Here is a 23,472-nt window from a genome sequence, read left to right on the forward strand (position 1 = left end):
TCAAATAGAGCTCAGAAATGCCTTTGCAAAATTTTATCGAGATTGGTTCAGATTTGGATATCGCTCCCATATATAACTTCGTCCGATTTACTTTTGATTGTGCACCAAATGTCTAATATTTTCCCAAATGGGATGAAATTTGGCACTTACGACCGAATTGAGTCTAGAAGCTGGCATGTCAAATTTGGTGAAGATCGGTTCAGATATAGCTATAGCTCCCATATATACTGTTCATCCGATTTGTTATATTTGTTATTTGTAATATGCACTCCGTAACAACGATATTCAGGGAAATAAATCAAATAAAACTCAGAAATATCTTTGCCAAATTTTATCGAGATCGGTTCCGATTTTGATATAGCTCCCATATATATTTTTTTTTTTATCCGATTTTAAATTAATTATGCACCAAATGGGCAATACAAGTCCGAATTTAAAAGATACAAATGCTTCGGCATAATTAGTTCTTTGATTTTTAAATTATAATTATAATCATAGGGTGTATGATTGAATTCTCCCATAAAAACTTTTAATTGTTATGTGGAGCTCAACTAAATTAGCAAAGTGGTGTAGGGTATCATAAAATCGGCCTGTCCGACTTTAGGACTTTCTTTACTGGTTTTGCTTGTCATCTGTGTTTTTTTCGGTTTTTCTCAAAATTATTAACAATCCGGAACTATCGTTTCTGAAATAATGAATGTGACACAACAGTAGTATTCATACAAACCCAAGATTTATTTTCAATTTGTGTTTATTTATTATTTATCTAACATCTAAATATAATACAATTATATACAAAATAATAATTTGAGATCCATATACACGGAAATTATACCAGAAGTCCATGACTTCCGAATATCTCAGCACCTCATCCATTTAAACGTCTCAAAACGTGTGTGAATTCTTTGGCATCTGCAGATTTGGCTTCTATCTTTTTGCCACTTGTCCTCCCTCTCTGTCTCGCCTGCACAGGGAAGAGAATTGTTCTGTAATTAGAAAAAAAAAGTGAATTATTCTTATTAAAAGTACCTGGTTCCAGTTCATCAAATTCTCAATCAAACGCTCACCTATTTTGCTATGGCATTGGCCCGACTGACTGACGTTCACGTAAAAACACATTTTATGGCAGGTTGCTTCGTAAATGGTTGGCGGTTGCTCGAATGCATTTCACACTTCGATGGCGTCATCTTCATCATCCGCTTCATTATCGCTTAGAGTGGTCGCCGTAGCTGCCGTTGTTGTTGGTGCATTTGATGCTGTTGCTGTTGTTTTATTATTGACGGTAATGGATGAGCAACTACTATTACTACCGGTTGTTTTATGAGATTCATGCCTTTCCGGTGGACTGCCCGGATTCAATGGTGGACTGCAGGAACGTTCAATAATTTCTACACTTTTGCGATTACTCGCCTCCGTCTCGTTGTCATCGCCACTTCGGCTGGGACTTTTATTGAGGCGTAGATGCGAACTGTTTGTCGGCGAAGAACTGTTTGTAGAACCAAATGCTTGTGTAGCTGTGTGATAATAGCTACTAAGCGATTGCAAAGAATTGGAAGCACTAAGTTGAGACATGGGTGTCGGTGTTAGAGGCATACTAGCCAAACCATTGCTGGACAGTGGATTTATGTGACTCATAGAGGGGTACATACGATACGATAAGGGTTTTTGTAGTACTGCAGCTGCTGCCGCCTGACGATAATATAAATCTATGGGGGAATTTGTACCCAGGTGATGACTTGGCGGGGTATGAGCATATGGCCATGCACTGAGATACGGTGATCCACCGTAGAGTCGTTGAAAGGCAGCATAGTTTCCGGCCTCGGCCAAAAGTTCCAACCCCACTGCGGTCTGTCGTTTCCATTTGGTTCTGAAAGAATAAAGGAAAGAAATTTTAAGATTTTTTTTTGCTCTGACAGAGTTAAGCTCCAAAATTTTAGTGTTAGAAGTTAGTAATGAGTTCTACGTCCTACGACAGAAAATTGCCCACATCTTCGTATATCTCCAAATGACTGTACCGGATATTCGGTATTTTAATAATTCTAGAGGTATTTTTTAAGGAATAATTTAAAAAATAGCCGGTACCTTCTAAATGGTGCAGGATATTCAAAGTCTGGCCCTTCCGAACTACTTGTTGGAGTGTCGGCTTTTTCTGAATTTTGACCCTTTGCAGCAGAGCTACTAAACGGAAATGGATATCCCATCTTCACAACAGACATAAAATGAGCAGAAATATTGAGTTTTATGAAAATCTGATATTTTGAAGATAGGGTACGAACAGGAAGATTGCTATAACAATAAATTTTCGAATAATACTATGCCCAAGATTTGAAATAAATCGGATACTGACTTTGATTTCAAAAAAGGATAAAAATATTTTTGTCTCTAAATTAGTACCACTGCGACCTTTTCGGACAAATATATTACGCATTTGCAATATGAATTTTCGGGATTCCAGTTCTATCCCTTTACACAATACCCAAATTAGTACCACTTAGTACAATTATATTACATATTTTCAAAACCACCTCCTTACAGACACCGACAGCTACAGCTATATCTTAGCTCTAATACTTCACCTAGTACCAAATTCAGTACTTTTCGTACAATTATAGCACAAATTCCCCAAAACCACCTCCATATCTTAACCACAGATACCAACATTGACATCCATACCAGATTTCGGAATTCCAACTCTATTCCCTCGCCCAATACCAAATTTGGTAACATTTAGAACTTTTCGATCCAATCTAGTACACATTTCCAAAACAATCTCCATGTCTCAGATAACAACAGTGACCTCAATATCAAATTTAAGCTCTTTAGTTCCCCCAATACCAAATTACTACCATTTAGTACAATTACAGTACACATATCGAAAACCAGCTCCTCTCAACCACAGACATCAACAGTGACATTAAATATCATATCAAATTTCAGGATTTCAGCTCAATTTCTTCATGCAATACTAACTTCAGTACATTTTAGCACTTCTCGTACAATTATGGTACACACTTCCACAACCACCTATATATACCAGTAGAAACCTCAATATCAAATTTGAGGATTCCAGCCCTATCCCTTAACCCAATATCAAATTTAGTACCATTTAGAACTTTTCGTACAAAAATAGGACGTATTTCCAAAACACCGCCAAATCTCAAACACAAACACCTTCAGCAATCTCAATTTCAAATTTCAGAATTTTATTTCTACTCCTTCACCCAATAGCTAATACGGTACCATTCAGCACTTTTCGTACAATTATAGTACACATTTCCGAAACCACCTTCACACACATGTATGGCGACACTAATATAAAATTTCAGATTTGAAGTACAACATTTTTAACCACTACAAAATTGTACCAAATATGGTACTATTTATGTGTTCTACAAGACATTTTGCAAAACCATTTTTTGGTCACAAATCCACCATCAACAGGGGGAAATCGGATTAAGGATATATATGTGAGGGACTTCAACACCAAATCGGATGAAACATAGATATGGGAGCTTTAGCTATATCTGAACCGATTTTCCAAATTTATTGTACTTGTTTCTAGACAGAATTTGGTCCGATATGCCGAAATTCAGTCCATTTGGTGCACAATTAACCCGAAATCGGTTGAAGATATATATGGGACCCATATCCAAATCTGAACCGATTTTGATAAAATTTGGCAGAAGTATATCTGGGCTGTATCTGATAACTGGTACCACATATCAGAGCTGTCGAATGCATATTCCGAATGTGAGGGACTTAAGCACCAAATCGGATGAAACATATATATGGGAGCTATAGCTATATCTGAATCGATTTACACCAAAGTTGCAGCACTTATTTCTAGACTGAATTCGGTCGGATATGCCAAAATTTAGGTCATTTGGACGGATATTGGCTATTTGGTGCACAATTAACTCGAAATCGGTTGAGGATATATATGGGAGCTATATCCAAATCTGAACCGATATTGATAAAAAAAGAGGTACTTCTGTGCTGTATCTGATAAATGGAACCAAATTTCATTGTTGTAAAATGCATATTAACCTTGTGAGGTACTTTAAACCCCAAATCGGATAAAACTAATATATGGGACCGGATAAAATTTATATATGAGACTTATATATCTGAACCGATTTACATCAACTTTGAAGTACTGACTTATAGGATTGCCAAATTTCAGCCCATTTGAGCTGATATTAGCCATTTGGTGCACAATAAACCTGATATCGGATAAAGATATGTATGGGAACTACATCCTAACCGGAACCGATTTCGATAAAATTTGACAGAGGTATTTTCGAACAGTATCTGATATTCGGTACCAAATATCCTTCTTCAGGAGTGAATATTAGGCATGTGAGGACATACAACTCCAAATCGGATGAAACATATATATGGGAGCTATATCTGAATTGATTTTCCCCAAATTTGATGTACTTGCTTCTAGACTGAATTCGATCAGATGTGCCAAATTCAGGTCATTTGGACTTATATTGACCATTTGGTGCACAATTAACCCGAAATCGGTTGAAGATATATGGGAGCTATATCTAAATCTGATGCGATTCTCACCAATGTCAATAGGGCTCGTCCTTGGACCAAACAAATATTGTTTGCAAAATTTCATTTCAATCGGATAATAAATGCGACCTGTATTTTGTTCACAATTATACATGGACGGACAGACGGACTGGCATACATAAATCGACTCAGAAAGTGATTCTCTGAAGATCCTCAAAAGTAACAATGGGTCTATCTCGCTTTCTTCTCCATGTTACAAACAAATGCACAAAGGCATAATGCCCTTACCACTATGTGGTGTAGGGTATAAAAACGATTGGAAATCACGAATACTTCTGTATTTTTATACCCTACACCACAAGGTGGTCAGGGTATTATGTCTTTGTGCATTTGTTTATAACATGGAGAAGAAAGCGAGATAGACCCATTGTTACAATTGCAAAAGGAATTGAGATAGACCCATAGTTCCTTTTAATGATCTGATTAATGATAGAATCACATTCTGAGTCGATTTATGCATGTTCGTCCGTCTGTCGTGTATTTCTGTGAACAAAGCACAGTTCGCATTTATTACCCGATCCAGATGAAATTTTGCACAAATCATTTGTTTGGACCAAGGACGAACCCTATTGAAATTGGAGGTAATCGGTAAAAATTTAGATATAGCTCCCATATATTTCTTCGTCCGATTTGCCTTTTATGATGCACCAAACGTGTAATATCAGCCCGAATAGTATGGAATTTTGCACATACAACCAAATTAGGACTTAAAATAACTATGCCAAATTTGATCGAAATCGATTCAGATATAGCTATAGCTCCCATATATATTGTTCATCCAATTTGTTATTTTTGTCCTCCGCAGCCGTAATATGCACTCCGTGACAACAATATTTGGGGAAATATATCAAATAGAGCTCAGAAATACCTTTGCTAAATTTTATCGAGATCGGTTCGGATTTTGATATATCTCCCATACATAACTTCGTCCGATTTACCTTTGATTGTGCACCAAACGTGTAATATTTGTCCAAATAGGATGGAATTTACCACTTATGACCGAATTGAGTCTAGAAGCTAGTATGTCAAATTTGGTGAAGATCGGTTCAGATATAGCTATAGTTCCCATATATACTGTACTGTGCTCCGTTACAACGATATTCAGGGAAATATATGAAATACAGCTCAGAAATATCTTTGCCAAATTTTATCGGTTCAGATTTGGATATAGCTCCCATATATATCAAATGGGCAATACAAGTCCGAATTTTAATTACAATCATAGCGTGTATGATTGAATTCTCCGATAAAAACTTTTAATTGTTATGTGGAGCTCTACTAAATTAGCGAAGTGGTGTAGAGTATCATAAAGTCGGCCCCGCCCGACTTTAAGACTTTCTTTACTGGTTATTATTTTTCATTCCAAGTTTGCTGAAATACCCGGAATTAAGTGGAAAATATCAAAAATTGTAATTTTTCTAAAAATGATGATGCTATCGAAATGATGATGCTTGGCTTGCCATTCATTCTGCATATTCCTTCATACTATATTTGTTTCTATATTTATTGAAAATCCATTTGATATTGATACAAAGTGCTTTTTTTCGACCCATCAATTTAATATTTCCCTCCTTTTTAAACATAATGGCCTACTTAACCAAGAATATAGGCACTTAAGTGTTATAAACGGTAGAACTTACACATATTTTGAGAAAACTTATAAATAAACCGCAAAGCAGTTGTATATTATTATTTTGAAATATTTGCATGTCATTGGGAAAATACCACTAAATGTTTCATAAATATTGAAAAAAAATAATATAATCCACAAAATAAACTTATCGACAAAAAAACGCCAACTCACACACACTTCCGAATTCGATTCAGTAGCATTTTTGTGGTAAAAAAATACAAATAAAAAATGAAAACGTTTCGTTTCGTTTTCAATGCCCAAACAATGCAATTCGTTATGGCATACCCAATGAAACTATAAATGACTATAAAAAACGAAACAATTTATGTATAAGCCTGGACAAAAAATGCCTGGCATGGGAGGCAGCATACCCAAAAGAGAACATCATTAAAAAACACAATACAGGAATGACAAGCCACCGTAAGCTACTAAATGCAAAGGAGCTTGGCTACCACTAATGCATATGTCAATGCAATTTGAACATCATTAATCATTGGCCGCGCAACGGAGAGAGAGAGAGAAAAGCAAACAGAAAAAAGAGGCCATTTAACAACAACAACACTAAAAACGATGTAGGCCAGGTAATGCAAACTCCCCGAAAAAACTTGTAAAGTCATTCACAAAATTACACTCGGACCAAAATATCTACCAAAAACCAAGGCAACAAAAAAATGCCTCACTACGCATCCTTACCTCTCGCCCCCCTCTCCCTACCATCCCAAATTGCTGTCTGTTTATATTTCTCACTTAATTGTTTTGTTATACGCCTACCGGCCTTTTACAGCCTCTAAATGCTGTGGCATTGTCCGTTTTTTGCTGTCGTACAAATATCCTGCTGCTACTTTGTTTTGCCCAAAGGCCACTCGCTCGCCTATCGTGGCATCTTCTTTTACAATATAATTGCACTTTTTTTTGCTGCAGACTGTTTGCCTATAGCTCACCTTAATCCAATACGAAAAGTCAGTGTAATCCTATTAAAACCAGAAATATTTGTACTACACAAATGCCATGACTACGACGATGATGATGACGAGGTGTACTCGCTGCAAAAGGATTAGTGGGCAGTGAGCGGCTTAATGAAAATCTCTAAATTGCTTCAAACGCCAGGGAGTGAGCCAGTGATGCTCAGCTCTTGCTGTTATTTGCAAATTTATGTAAATAAGACGGCGCCTAAGTTTCATTAAGACCGGCGCCTTTCATTTAATTGAATTCACTCAACTAGAAAACAGAGACGAAATGGGCCAAACAAAAGACTTAAGATGCAAACCCCTTTTTTTGCAGGCTGTGATGAGAGAGAGAGAGGGAAAAATTCGATTTCTAATTGCAAATGGAATTTGATTTTAAGTAAATAAATTATGCTAATTTTTAATGTAAGGACAAAAATATGAGAAATATTTTGGTCGACCATTTTAACCCTAAGAAGAGTTCTTTTATATCATCCACCTTGAAAAGGAGGGTATATTAACTTTGCCATTCCGTTTGTAACATCCCTAAATATTCGTCGTAGACCCCATAAAGTATATATATTCATAGCCAACATAAACATTTAAGTCGATTTAACGATGTCCGCCTGTCTGTTGTTATTTGACGTAGAGCTTCAAAATTTGGCAGAACAATTTGTATTGTGTCTAGGATGGTTGGAATTGAAAATGAGATATATGGGTCCACGTTTTGGAAAAGCCCCATACAACGGTAAATCCCGATATTCGGTAACTTGATAATTTCGCCACATTTTTTCACGGATTTGTCTACAAATTGGCATTTGTAGTTCGAAATGGGTTCTAGCTCCAGTGGAGAAACATTACATGCATAGGTCCAAATTTTTGTATAGCCCCCATATAACGGTACCTACCGATAATCGGTATTTTTATGATTTTTGCCACATTTACGGATTTTTCTAAAAATTGGTATATGTAGTTCGTAATGGATTCTAGCTTCGGCTGCAGAACATTGAAAATTTAGGTCCACGTTTTTCCATATATAACACATATAACAATACCCACCGATATTCGGTATTTTGATAATCCTAGACACATATACCCACGAAAATGTTCCAAATTTGGTATTTAAGAAGATTTGGTAGATGGCAATTCTTGAAGTATAAGATTGTCTGTAGAGGTTCAATTTTGGTATGACCCCTCAGCCACTTTTTGAAAAGTTTAACAGTATTATTCAAATGGTCTTACTGGTATTTGTAGTTTAAAGTGGAATACGTTTGACTTCAGGTACTTTTATAAAAAATTTTGTTACCCAAAGTTAGAGGGTATTAAAATTTCGGTCCGGCCAAACTTAATGGTTTTTAATTTGTGGTACCTTTTTTAAAATATGGTTAAAAATTGACTTTAAAGGAAGCCGTAGCAAAAAACCTTCCAAAAAATATTTGTTTGGCCCAATAACGAAATCTATTGAAATTGATGAGAATCAGTCGGAATTTAGATATATCTTCAACGGATTTCGGGTTAATTGCGCACGAAATGGCCAACATCAGTCCAAATGAGCTGAATTTTGGAACATCTGACTGAATTCAACCTAGAAGCAAGTACATCAAATTTGGAGAAAATAGGGTCAGATAAAGCTAAAGCTGACATATGTTTGTTTCATCCGATTTGGTGTTTAAGTTCTTCGCATTCGCAATATATGCTCTACAAGGATGATATTTGGAACCAGATATCAGATATAGCCCAGAAATACCTCTGTAAAATCTTATGGAGGTCGGATATAGCTCCCATATATATTGATCTGGTATCAGGTTATAGGATGAGGTAAAAAAAACTGCAACAGAGGCAAACACCATATTTTTTTTAAATTTAATTGAATGAAAGCAAAAATGTCGGAAATAGCATCAAATTTTATAATAAGTTTGGATTTGTTCGAAATGGTCACATTTGGCACGAATTATGGCCTTCAAACCGCCAATGAAAGCGTCACACGCTGCCCGAATGTTGCTCTACGATAATTTGGACCATTCCCGGCGAAGCGCTTGCTTGAGGTGATCGACACTTTGGTATTTTTTAGTGCCAACCTTGCTTTCCAAAATACTCCAGACACAATAGTCCAACGGATTGGTATCCGGAGATTTTGGTGGCCATTGTGCGCTGGAAATGAAGCGAGTAACCTCTTTTTGAAAACTTTTTTGGATGGCTCGTATTGAGTCCTGTTGGAATGTCCAAGGTCTGCGGCCAAAATGTTTGCGTGTCCAAGGCTTTCATACACCCTCCAGAATATTTTCGCTATAATATTCATCATTTATTCTGATGTCACGGTCGATTAATACGAACGGAGAGCGACCATCGGCTGTTATGGCGGCCCACACCATCACCATGGCCGGCGCTTGAGTTCTGTTGGCCAACCGATGGTGCACATTTCCAACTGACCTCTTTGGCATGTAAACACGATCATTTTGTTTGTTTACAAACTGCTGGACATCGAATGTTTTCTCATCGGAGAAAACCAAATTCGGCAGTTCACCACTTTCGGCCAAGCGAAGCAACTCTTTAGCTCTTTTGAGTCTATTTTCTTTCTGTTGCGGTGTAAGTTCTTGTACTTTATTGAAATTTAATGGCTTTACCCCGAGCTCATTTTTCAATATTTGCCGAATGGTATATTGTGATATGTTCAGCTCACGAGCCATTTTTCGGCCATTGCGACACGGCCATTCGATCAAGTCGCTTCTTAACTTTTTGAACCATTTTGGCTGATGTTGCTGTTTTCTTCCGTCCACTTCCTTGATGTCGGTGATAGCTGTTTTCATATTCAACTGAATTTTTCCATTTTGTAAAACTCGGTCCAGTATATCAATTGCTCTAATAAATATTTTTTAATGTAACCCTTATAGAAGTCATATCATGATGCACTATAGAGAAATGGTTTTTAGTACTAGAGGTACAAAAGCCTCCGTCAAATTTGTTGAAATCGATTCAGATTTAGTAACAGTTTCGAAATTGTGAATACTCTAAAGCCATGATGCGCATTCATATAAGGTTCATAGTTGGCACGATCTACTTCAATTAAATTCCCAATATAAACTTTTTTTGTTACGGGAGCTCTACTAAATACGCATAGTGGTGTAGGGTATCATATAATCGGCCCGCCCGACTTTTGATATTTCCTTACTGTTTTTTTTTTACACCCTCCACCATAGTATGGAGGGTATATTAAGTTTGTCATTCCGTTTGTAACACCTCGAAATATACATTTTAGACACCGCAAAGTATATATATTCTTGGTCAGTATAAAATTCTAAGTCGATTTAGCGATGCCCGTCCGTCTGTCCATCTATTCGTCTGCCCGTCTGTGGAAATCACTCTAGCGTCCTAGCTGCAGAACATTGAAAATTTAGGTCCACGTTTTTCCATATATAACACATATAACAATACCCACCGATATTCGGTATTTTGATAATCCTAGACACATATACCCACGAAAATGTTCCAAATTTGGTATTTAAGAAGATTTGGTAGATGGCAATTCTTGAAGTATAAGATTGTCTGTAGAGGTTCAATTTTGGTATGACCCCTCAGCCACTTTTTGAAAAGTTTAACAGTATTATTCAAATGGTCTTACTGGTATTTGTAGTTTAAAGTGGAATACGTTTGACTTCAGGTACTTTTATAAAAAATTTTGTTACCCAAAGTTAGAGGGTATTAAAATTTCGGTCCGGCCAAACTTAATGGTTTTTAATTTGTGGTACCTTTTTTAAAATATGGTTAAAAATTGACTTTAAAGGAAGCCGTAGCAAAAAACCTTCCAAAAAATATTTGTTTGGCCCAATAACGAAATCTATTGAAATTGATGAGAATCAGTCGGAATTTAGATATATCTTCAACGGATTTCGGGTTAATTGCGCACGAAATGGCCAACATCAGTCCAAATGAGCTGAATTTTGGAACATCTGACTGAATTCAACCTAGAAGCAAGTACATCAAATTTGGAGAAAATAGGGTCAGATAAAGCTAAAGCTGACATATGTTTGTTTCATCCGATTTGGTGTTTAAGTTCTTCGCATTCGCAATATATGCTCTACAAGGATGATATTTGGAACCAGATATCAGATATAGCCCAGAAATACCTCTGTAAAATCTTATGGAGGTCGGATATAGCTCCCATATATATTGATCTGGTATCAGGTTATAGGATGAGGTAAAAAAAACTGCAACAGAGGCAAACACCATATTTTTTTTAAATTTAATTGAATGAAAGCAAAAATGTCGGAAATAGCATCAAATTTTATAATAAGTTTGGATTTGTTCGAAATGGTCACATTTGGCACGAATTATGGCCTTCAAACCGCCAATGAAAGCGTCACACGCTGCCCGAATGTTGCTCTACGATAATTTGGACCATTCCCGGCGAAGCGCTTGCTTGAGGTGATCGACACTTTGGTATTTTTTAGTGCCAACCTTGCTTTCCAAAATACTCCAGACACAATAGTCCAACGGATTGGTATCCGGAGATTTTGGTGGCCATTGTGCGCTGGAAATGAAGCGAGTAACCTCTTTTTGAAAACTTTTTTGGATGGCTCGTATTGAGTCCTGTTGGAATGTCCAAGGTCTGCGGCCAAAATGTTTGCGTGTCCAAGGCTTTCATACACCCTCCAGAATATTTTCGCTATAATATTCATCATTTATTCTGATGTCACGGTCGATTAATACGAACGGAGAGCGACCATCGGCTGTTATGGCGGCCCACACCATCACCATGGCCGGCGCTTGAGTTCTGTTGGCCAACCGATGGTGCACATTTCCAACTGACCTCTTTGGCATGTAAACACGATCATTTTGTTTGTTTACAAACTGCTGGACATCGAATGTTTTCTCATCGGAGAAAACCAAATTCGGCAGTTCACCACTTTCGGCCAAGCGAAGCAACTCTTTAGCTCTTTTGAGTCTATTTTCTTTCTGTTGCGGTGTAAGTTCTTGTACTTTATTGAAATTTAATGGCTTTACCCCGAGCTCATTTTTCAATATTTGCCGAATGGTATATTGTGATATGTTCAGCTCACGAGCCATTTTTCGGCCATTGCGACACGGCCATTCGATCAAGTCGCTTCTTAACTTTTTGAACCATTTTGGCTGATGTTGCTGTTTTCTTCCGTCCACTTCCTTGATGTCGGTGATAGCTGTTTTCATATTCAACTGAATTTTTCCATTTTGTAAAACTCGGTCCAGTATATCAATTGCTCTAATAAATATTTTTTAATGTAACCCTTATAGAAGTCATATCATGATGCACTATAGAGAAATGGTTTTTAGTACTAGAGGTACAAAAGCCTCCGTCAAATTTGTTGAAATCGATTCAGATTTAGTAACAGTTTCGAAATTGTGAATACTCTAAAGCCATGATGCGCATTCATATAAGGTTCATAGTTGGCACGATCTACTTCAATTAAATTCCCAATATAAACTTTTTTTGTTACGGGAGCTCTACTAAATACGCATAGTGGTGTAGGGTATCATATAATCGGCCCGCCCGACTTTTGATATTTCCTTACTGTTTTTTTTTACACCCTCCACCATAGTATGGAGGGTATATTAAGTTTGTCATTCCGTTTGTAACACCTCGAAATATACATTTTAGACACCGCAAAGTATATATATTCTTGGTCAGTATAAAATTCTAAGTCGATTTAGCGATGCCCGTCCGTCTGTCCATCTATTCGTCTGCCCGTCTGTGGAAATCACTCTAGCGTCCGAACGAATTGAAGTAGATTGATAAAATTTTACTCCAATGTATGTTATGTCTGCAGGACTTTTGGTATTGGGCCATGAAGATCCACGTTTTGGTATAGCCCCCATATAACGGTACCTCCCGATATTCGGTATTTTGATGATTTTAGCGAATTTATTCACCGGAATTGTTTCAAATTTGGCATTTGAAGTTCGAAATAGATACTACAGCCTATGACAGAAAATTGTCTATGCAGGTCCACGTCTTCGTATAGCCCCTATATAACGGTACCTACCTTTATTCGGTATTTTGATGCTTTTAGGTACACTATTATGTCTTTGTGCATTTGTTTGTAACAGGCAAAAGAAAACGAGATAGGCCCATAGTTCCTTTTGATGATCTGCATAGAATCACATTCTGAGTCGATTTATGCATGTCCGTCCGTCTGTCTGCCCATGTATTTTTGTAAACAAAGTACAGCATTTATTGTCCTATCCAGATGATATTTTACACAAATCATTTGTTTAGCCTAAGGACGAACCCTATTGAAATTGTAGATAATCGGTGAAAATTTATATATAGCTTCCATATATATCTTCGTCCGATTTGCTTTTTATTGTGCACCAAACGTGTAATATCAGTCCGAATAGTATGGAATTTTGCACATACAACCAAATTAGGCCTGAAAATAAGTATGCCGATTCAGATATAGCTATAGCTCCAATATTTATTGTTCATCCGATTTATTATTTTAGCCCTCGCAGCCGCAATATGCACTCTGTAACAACAATATTTGGGGAAATATATCAAATACAGCTGTGAAATACATTTGCTAAATTTTATCGAGATCGGTTCAGATTTGGATATAGCTCCCATATATAACTTCGTCCGATTTACCTTTTATTGTGCACCAAACGTCTAGTATTTGACCAATTGGGATGCAATTTGGATCTTACGAATTGATTCTAGAAACTAGTATGTCAAATTTGTTGAAGATCGGTTCAGATATAACTATAGCTCCCATATACATATTGTTCGTCCGATTTGTTATATTTGTTACACACAGCCGTAATATGAACTCCGTAACAACGATATTCAGGGAAATATATCAAATACAACTCAGAAATATCTTTGCCGAATTTTATCAAGATCGGTTCAGTTGGTTGGATATAGCTCCCATATATATCAAATGGGCAATACAATTCCGAATTTAAAAGATACAAATGCTTTGGCATATTTAGTCTCTTGAACTTAAATTATAATTATAATCATAGCGTGTATGATTGAATTCTCCCATAAAAACTTTTAATTGTTATGTGGAGCTCTACTAAATTAGCAAAGTGGTGTGGGGAATCGTAAAGTCGGCCCCGACCGACTTTAAGACTTTCTTTAATGTTTTTTTTTTTTTTTTTTTTGCAAATTTCCTCAGCAAGAATTTTAATCCATAGAGAAATAAAATTTAAATTTCTAAATAAGGATTACCAGGATCTAAAATTTCTCTATGTTGAAAATCCAAAACCTCCAATTACACAGTATTAAGCATAATCATCTTACAACTTCGTACATATAAGTATATCAACGAACAGTGTATCTGGTGGGTCCAATGTTTAAAAGCCTTTATTCAAACAGAATAAAAAAATATATATCCCCTCCATGGTATGATGAAGGGTATAAAAATATACTTCAATTAAAAAATAATGCAGATAATATTCACAATAAACAAATTAAAACACATTACGAGTATATCAGAATACTGGATAGCATTCTCGGTATGTTTTTTAATTGCTATCACATTCAATGTACTGCATAATGTACTGAGAACACTAGCGATTAACACACATTAACCTAAGTTAATTAACAACCGCAAAACAACCGCTCAACATTTTGCAATGCAAATTTCGCAAAAAATGTTTTTTCTTCTCCAAATCTCTGACATTTGCATTTGTCGATCAATTAAACTACAATTGCTAAACGCTTCAAGCTTCAAAGTCTAATGATGGCAATATGAATGGCAATGTTACTGCCACATACGGGTACATTGAGATTGAAGACTATAAACCTGGTAATTATTTGTTAAACTTGAATTTGATCTGAAGCAAATACGAAATACCAACAGCCGCAGCAACTGGTAACAAATCACACGGCTCAAAACGTCAGTCAGTTGATCAGTAAAAACTAACTAGAGATAATAAAAAAAACACAAAATGCTTTTGAAAACGCTTTCACTCAAAACAAAATTGTTGAATTTTTGTAATTTTTCGTTGATCAACAAACGGAGGATGTTTAGCATTATTGCCAAATGATTAAACAATTAACGTCCACTTGGCCAGATTTTAATTTTCCTCTTTGGCGAAACGTAATCAAAAATGATTTGTTAGCCAAATGAAGCCTATGTTGCAACAAATGCCACATTTGGAAATATTAACTCAACGACGAAATGACAGTGTAAATGGTGGAAAATATGCAACTCTTAACATTTTACGACGGTACACAAGTCACTAGCTGATGACTATCAAACTTGAATAACTTAATCAAATACACTTGGAAGAGTATTTGTAAATTTTCAAATGCAATTTTTTGTGATGTCAACGATGTCCAAACTTCGATAAAGTTCGTGATGTGTTAGAAAATTGTATTTACATTCGAAAATTTGCCAAAATTAAAGAAAACAGATTAAAAAGTCGGTTTTGCCGACAGATGTATTCCCTCAGCCTATGTCAATGTATTAAAATATATGTTGGCTTACTTTATGATTATTTGAAGTGTTGACCCTTTTTGGAGAAGATACTGAAGGAGTGGACTAATATTATCCATTTCTCATCTGAATCAACTCGGATACAAATATTACAACGTGCTCAATTTGGATCATATTGACTACTGCCTTCACGTGATAATTTTTGCATTCATGTTGAAATATGAGTGCGGTACCAATTTTTTTAGATAAGGTCCACTTATCTAAAACTGATTAAAAATATTTGAATGTGCAAAATTTGAAAAATTTCCATTTTTTGAGAATTATTTTTAATTTTTTGTGGGGGAGGTACTAGCGATAAATTCCATATTCGTATCAGATCATTGATTGAGAAAAATATGTAGATATACCAAGTTTGAAAAGAATCGCCGAATCAATTTCAAAATTTCAAAATTTTGACTTTTAAATATAAACATTTTGTGGTTTAAAAAAAACATGTAAAGTAGCAATAAGTTCGGCCAGGCCGAACTTTGAATACCCTCCACCATTTGGAACAAATTTGGCAATGTTTAAAAAAATAAAATCCGTTAAAAATTCTGTTAAAATCTTAAAAACACTGAATGTAGCTATTATATTAGAGTCTATACGACGATATGGACCTGCATAGATAATTTTTGTCATAAGCCATTACAATATTCAAATGAGAGACTTAAAAAAATCAGTGAATAATAAATCATCAAAATACCGAACAAGACGTGGACCTGCACAGACAATCTGTCCGTCTCTGTCACATCCTGTAGTATTCATTACGAACTTCAATTACAAAATTTGAAAGAATTCTGGTGTATAATGTTGCGATATCCAAATCTGAGCTGATCTCGATAAAATTTGCAAAGGTATATCCGAGCTCTGAGGAATATCTGGTACCAAATAGAATTGATGTTAGATGCATATTACGCATGTGAGCGACTTAAAGACCAAATCGTATGAAACATATATATGGAAGCTATAGCTATATCCGAACCGATTTCCACCAAATTTGATGTGCTTGCATCTAGACTGAATTCGGTGGGATGGACCAAAATTCAGAATTTTGGACTTATATTGACATTTGGTGCACAATTATCCCGAAATTGGTTGAAGATATATATGGGAGCTACATCTAAATCTGAACCGATCTTGCTAAAATTTGACAGAGGTATCTCTGGGCTATATCTGATATCTGATACCAAAGATCATTTTTGTTGGGTGCATATTACGAATGTGGGGGATCTAACCGGCAAATCGGATGAAACATATATATGGGAGCTATAGCTATATTTGAACCGGTTTTTACCAAATTTTAAATACTCGCTTCTAGACTGCATTTCAATCGGAAGTGCCAAAATTCAGTTCATTTTGGCTGATATTAGCCATTTGGTGCACAATTAATCTAAAATCGGTTGAAGATATATGTGGGAGCTATATCTAAATTTGAACCGATTCCTACCAATTTCAATAGGGTTCGTCCTTAGACCAAACAAATATTGTTTGCAAAATTTCATCTCAATCGGATAACAAATGCGACCTTCAGTTTGTTCACAAAAATACATGCACAGACGGGCGGACAGAGGGACTGACATGCATAAATCGACTCAGAAAGTGATTCTATTAAAATACTCAAAAGTAACTATGGGTCTATCTCGCTTCCCTCTCCATGTTACAAACAAATGCACAAAGACATAATACCCTCACCACTATGTGGTGTAGGGTATAAAAATCTGGAGGTACCGTTATATGGAGGCTATAACAAATACTGAATCCATACAAAAATTTTCTCGCAAAGAAGACTTGTATCTTTGAATATCTTGTGATTTAACGTCTTCCGAATTCTTTCTGGCCCCCAAGAAAGATAAGGTGCCGTTGTTTTGGTACTACAAATAAAACCTCTTCTTGAAAAACTCACATATATAATTACTTAACGGAAAAATCTCCAGATATTTTTCGTAAAGCCTCTATACAATTTTTATATATCCTGCCTTACGGCTACTGAGGGCATTTATCATTTGAAACGGCCAAATTAAGGTTCGCCGAAAAAATGGCTTAAGACTCCATATATCTTTGCAGAAAATCCATTTTATGGCAGTCGATCTAGAGGGATCCGTCTATTTGTCTGTCTGACTGTCTTGTGCGTTCTATGAGTTTCGACGGGATTATCTGATAACGTCCAAATGTTTTCATTAAACTTAGATCTGTGCCTCTTCCACAAGTGTTCCAGATTTTGAAATTTAAATTAAAACTCTGAATGGATTTTCTTCAAAACTCCGATATACCATGTCTTACGCTAACCAACAACATATGTCTCCCTTTATGTGATAGTTGAATATTTTAAGGAGTTATACACTGTACGACACATAATCTTTAGCAGGCGATATAAAATGGGTATATGAAATGCACCAGAAACGGCTTTCCAGGTATTTCATACATTTTTCTGGAAGAATATATTTTGAGGGAATTTTACAAAAAAAAAAAAACAGTAAAGAAAGTCTTAAAATCGGGCGGGGCCATTTGGTGCACAATTAATTTGAAATCGGATTAAGATATATATGGGATATATATCTAAATCTGAACCGATCTCAATAAAATTTGGCAAAGATATTTCTGAGCTGTATTTGATATATTTCCCTGAATATCGTTGTTACGGAGTGCATATTACGGTTGTGGGTAACAAATATAACAAATTGGATGAACAATATATATGGGAGCTATAGCTATATCTAAACAGATCTTCACCAAAATTGACATACTAGCTTCTAGATTCAATTCGGTCGTAAGTGCCAAATTCCATCCCATTTGGACAAATATTAAACGTTTGGTGCACAATAAAAGGTAAATCGGACGAAGATATATATGGGAGCTATATCCAAATCAGAACCGATCTCGATAAATTTTAGCAAAGGTATTTCTGAGCTGCATTTGATATATTTCCCCAAATATTGTTGTTACAGAGTACATATTACGGCTGCGGAGGACAAAAATAACAAATCGGATGAACAATATACATGGGAGCTATAGCTATATCTGAACCGATTTCGATCAAATTTGGCAGACTTATTTTCATGGCCTAATTTGATTGTATGTGCAAAATGCCATACTATTCGGGCTGATATTACACGTTTGGTGCACAATAAAAGGCAAATCGGACGAAGATATATATGGGCGCTATATCTAAATTTTGACCGATTATCTCCAATTTCAATAGGGTTCGTCCTTGGGCCAAACAAATGATCTGTGCAAAATTTCATCCGGATCGGGCAATAAATGCGAACTGTACTTTGTTTACAAACTACATGGACTGACGGACAGACGGACGGACATGCATAAATCGACTCAGAATGTGATTCTATGCAGATCATCAAAAGGAACTATGGGTCTATCTCGTTTCCTTTTGCCTGTTACAAACAAATGCCCAAAGACATTATACCCTGATGTGTAGGGTATAAAAAAAATATTCAATGAAACTCATCATAAACCAGAGCAAAAATAAAGGAAGTCTTGGACAAATCGTTTTCATCGTTTTAAAAATGCAAATTTAATTTAAATTAAGAATTTAAGATATAGTTTATAATGATTAACTCTTCTTTTCTTACTCCAAATACATGTTTATACCCTACAACACAATGTGTTGGGGGTATTATAAGTTTGATTGAGCCAGAATTTATGTAAGACCTCGAAATATTGGTTTCCCATATAGGAAAGTATATATGGATCTTCCTAGCTCGCCGAGCTGAGTCGATCTAGCTATGTATGTCCGTCCGTCTGTCTGTCCATGTTAATTTGTAATCACGCTACAGGTAGCAATTATAGCCCGATCCTTACGAAATTTTGCACGAAGGTGGGGTTAGGGTCAGAATAGAACCCTATTTCTTTTGGAGATGATCGCCAAATGTTTAGGGGTTGAAATGGACCAAATACTGAAAAAATGTCGGATTTTGCAGTAGCTATACAGGTCGCAATTATAGACCAATCGACGCGGAATTTCGCATGTAGCTAGAGTTTAGGGTTGGGAAGAAGCCTACCAATTTGGGTGGTCATCGGATAATATTTAGCGGGTAAAATAGACCATATCTTTTTTGTTGAAAAAATTCAAAATTTTTCATTAAACCGCGAATATTTTAAATCCTGGCGAAATCACAAAGCCATGACAAGGTTACTTCTAATCTTTACATTGATGTTTACATCCAACAAATCGGATATATAGCAAAATATGTGCGATATATATGTCTATCAAAGTAGATATGCTTGAAAGATCTCTTATATGTCGAGAACGGCTGAACTGATTTCAACAGTTCTCATTAATTCAGAATGGCCTCTTCGGAGGAAAGAAAAAACGTCTAAAAAAATCGCATAAAAATATCTCTCTAAAGATGAAAATATTGATTTTGTAAAATTTTCTCATATTTTTTCAATTTTGTCACATTTTTGGCATATTTTCATTTTGAATTAATATTTCTACAGCTAACAAAACTAAGTAGTTAGGATATCAGGATATCATATACAGATCGCATTTATGGCCCGATCCTTACGAAATTTTGCATGGGGATAAGATGAGGGTCAGATTAGAAGCCTACTCCCTTTAGAGATAATCGCCATATATTTAGGGGTTGAAATGGACCAAAAAACTGCAAAATTGTCAGCAGGTCGTAATTATCGCCCAATCCTCACACACATTTGAATGGGGGTTACCGCATATTGAAAAGCCGGATGGCCATCTAAAAATATTCAATGTGTGAAATAGTTTGCCACATTTTGTAAACAAAATACGAAAATGTCCATTCCAGTGACTCTTTGGAGAATTCACAAATACAGGAAAGAGGTTAACGCTGATTTCGTTAACGCTGATTTCGTTGAAGAATATAGTCAAATGTCTGTATCTCATATAGATGCGTTTCAGTGAAAAAAAATTGATAATAAATTGTAATCTTTTGCCACTTCTGACAGATTATAGGTCTTTGGGAAATATTGGTTCCAGATCTAGGAAGACCATTTACGTGCAACATCTACCAATAAATTGGAAATGAGCAAATTAGTTTACGTTGCTATTATTCGAAAATTAGAGGACGAAACCAGACGGTTTTCTTATATTATTTGTCACAATATCTTGTGGAATTCTTTCGAGTATCTCGCCTATATAAACTGTATCGTTTATTATAGTATTGTAGGGTATTCAACGGTCGGCCCCGCTCGACTGTAGCCTTTGCTTACTTGTTAATTTTGTTAAATTGTTTACTTTTGGATGCCATTAAAATTTTCCAACAATGTTCTACATATGTGGACCCTTTAAAAATGCAATTATCTTTTATGGATTTCCAAAAAAAATTGACCCAAATCTTTAGAAAAGTTGGACACCATTGCCGCGAATATGGCAATCCACTTAAAAATGCATAAAAATTCAAATGAATAATTACAAACAAAACATTATGGCTTTTTTTAACTGGGTATCCCAGCATCCACCTCGAGCGAATCCAGCAACGTCAACTAAAATTAAAATTTATCGATTCTGCAATACTAAAAGACTTAATAACTAAATTGTCATCGTTCATTAAGAACATCTTCAAGCGGTCAATCGACCAAAATACCAAAAAAAAAAAAAAAGAAATACCAGTTCAGAAGACCATGACAACTGCATTGATTGCATTTAAGATGAAAAAAAAAACAATCAATGTGTTAAAAAGTGTTAACACCAACATTTCATAAACCGAAGACATTTTTCCTCTTCACCTAAAGCATCTTAAATTGATAGTTTGCAATTTTTTTACTCCTCTTTTTTCGTTTTTTTTTCTTTTTTCCCAATAAAAATGCAAATAATCACCTTAACAGTCAATACACTCTCTGCACCGCCTTCACTTTGCCTCTTACCTTCGATTTTGATACCACGTCTTAACCTGACAATCACTCAATTCCAATTTATTAGCCAATTCCATACGATCCTGGACACTCAAATATTTCTGACGTTCGAATGACTTTTCCAGCGTCTGCAGTTGATGATCGGTGAATGCGGTGCGTGCCTTGCGTTGTTTTTTGCTTAAGCCCATCAGATTGTCATTGCTCTTAATGCTCTGGCCATCATCGTCTTTGGCACCTGTAAACGACAGAGAAAAGGAAAAAAATTGTTAAAAAAAAAAAAAGAAAAGTGATTACATACAGACATGCCTAAATGTAAAGTTGTCATTTTAAGAAGATCTCCTCGGAGTTATTGTATTTTTTTCGACGAAATCAATGTAAAACCAGTAAAGAAAGTCTTAAGTCGGGCGGGGCCGACTTTATGATACCCTACACCACTTTGCTAATTAAGTAGAGCTCCACATAACAATTAAAAGTTTTTATGGGAGAATTTAATCATACACGCTATGAATATAATTATAATTTAAATTTCAAAGGACTAAATATGCCGAAGCATTTGTATCTTTTAAATTCGGAATTGTATTGCCCATTTGGTGCACAATTAATTTGAAATCGGATAAAGATATATATGGGAGCTATATCCAAATCTGAATCGATCTCGATAAAATTTGGCAAAGACATTTCTGAGCTGTATTTGATATATTTCCCTGAATATCGTTGTTACGGAGTGCATATTACGGCTGTGGGTAATAAATACTAGAAATCGGATGAACAATATATATGGGAGCTATAGCTATATCTGAACCGATCTTCACCAAATTTGACATACTAGCTTCCAGACTCAATTCGGTCGTAAGTGCCAAATTCCATCCCATTTGGACAAATATTAGACGTTTGGTGCACAATAAAAGGTAAATCGGACGAAGTTATATATGGTAGCTATATCCAAATCTGAACCGATATCGATAAAATTTAGCAAATGTATTTCTGAGCTGCATTTGATATATTTCCCCAAATATTGTTTTAGCATAGTGCATATTACGGCGGCGGTGGACAAAAATAACAAATCGGATGAACAATATATATGGGAGCTATAGCTATATCTGAGCCGATTTCGATCAAATTTGGCATACATATTTTCAGGCCTAATTTGGGTGTATAAGCAAAATTCCATACAATTCGGGCTGATATTACACGTTTGGTGCACAATAAAAGCCAAATCGGACGAAGATATATGTGGGAGCTATATCTAAATTTTGACCGATTATCTCCAGTTTCAATAGGGTTCGTCCTTGGATCAAACAAAAGATCTGTGCAAAATTTCAACTGGATCGGGCAATAAATGCGACCTGTACTTTGTTTACAAAAATACATGGACAGACGGACGGACGGACGGACGGACGGACGGACAGACGGACGGACGGACATGCATAAATCGATTCAGAATGTGATTCTATCCAGATCATCAAAAGGAACTATGGGTCTATCTCGTTTCCTTCTGCCTGTTACAAACAAATGCACAAAGACATAATACCCTGACCACCTTGTGGTGTAGGGTATAAAAACGAATACAATGAGTTTAGTACCATTTTAGAACATATCCTAAATTTAAAATTCGAATTTCCAATAATCCTTTGGTGCATCTATCCTGCACTCCATTAGTGATTCTCAAATTTCTCCAAATCTCAGAATTCGAGCTCCACCGGTTCATCACAATTCCAATATGTATCATATTTAATAACATTAAGTTCACATAAGTACGAATTTTCAAAGCCTCCTACATACCCCAATCCTACACTTCGACAGTAGTCTTATATCCAATTTTCAGGATACCAGCTCTATTGGTTCACCCAAATCCAAATTGTACCAAATTTAGTACAATTAAGTACGCTTAAGTGATAATTTCAGGTTTCCAACGCTACCGTTGCATACAAAATTTAAATTGTACCAAATTTAGTACCATTTAGTACACATAAGTACGAATTTCCAAAACTATCTACATTCCTCAGTCCAA

At 35.8% G+C, this 23,472-nt stretch overlaps 1 protein-coding gene across 1 annotated transcript in view; it reads right to left on the reverse strand.

Moving 5' to 3' along the window:
- Positions 1-743: 743 nt before the first annotated feature.
- LOC101892452 (homeobox protein B-H2-like) overlaps positions 744-23,472 on the reverse strand; it is a 71,018-nt gene continuing 48,289 nt past the window's right edge. Inside the window, exons 2-4 of the mRNA XM_005185831.4 lie at positions 21,474-21,696; positions 1,068-1,867; positions 744-986 (exon numbers count right to left, since the gene is read on the reverse strand). Coding sequence (XP_005185888.2) covers positions 1,168-1,867; positions 21,474-21,696 — 923 coding nt within the window. The 3' untranslated portion in view covers positions 744-986; positions 1,068-1,167. The remainder of the gene's footprint in view (positions 987-1,067; positions 1,868-21,473; positions 21,697-23,472) is intronic.

This window comes from Musca domestica, unplaced genomic scaffold, assembly GCF_030504385.1.
Source record: "Musca domestica strain aabys unplaced genomic scaffold, Musca_domestica.polishedcontigs.V.1.1 14, whole genome shotgun sequence".
In the NCBI taxonomy this organism is placed as follows: domain Eukaryota; kingdom Metazoa; phylum Arthropoda; class Insecta; order Diptera; family Muscidae; genus Musca; species Musca domestica.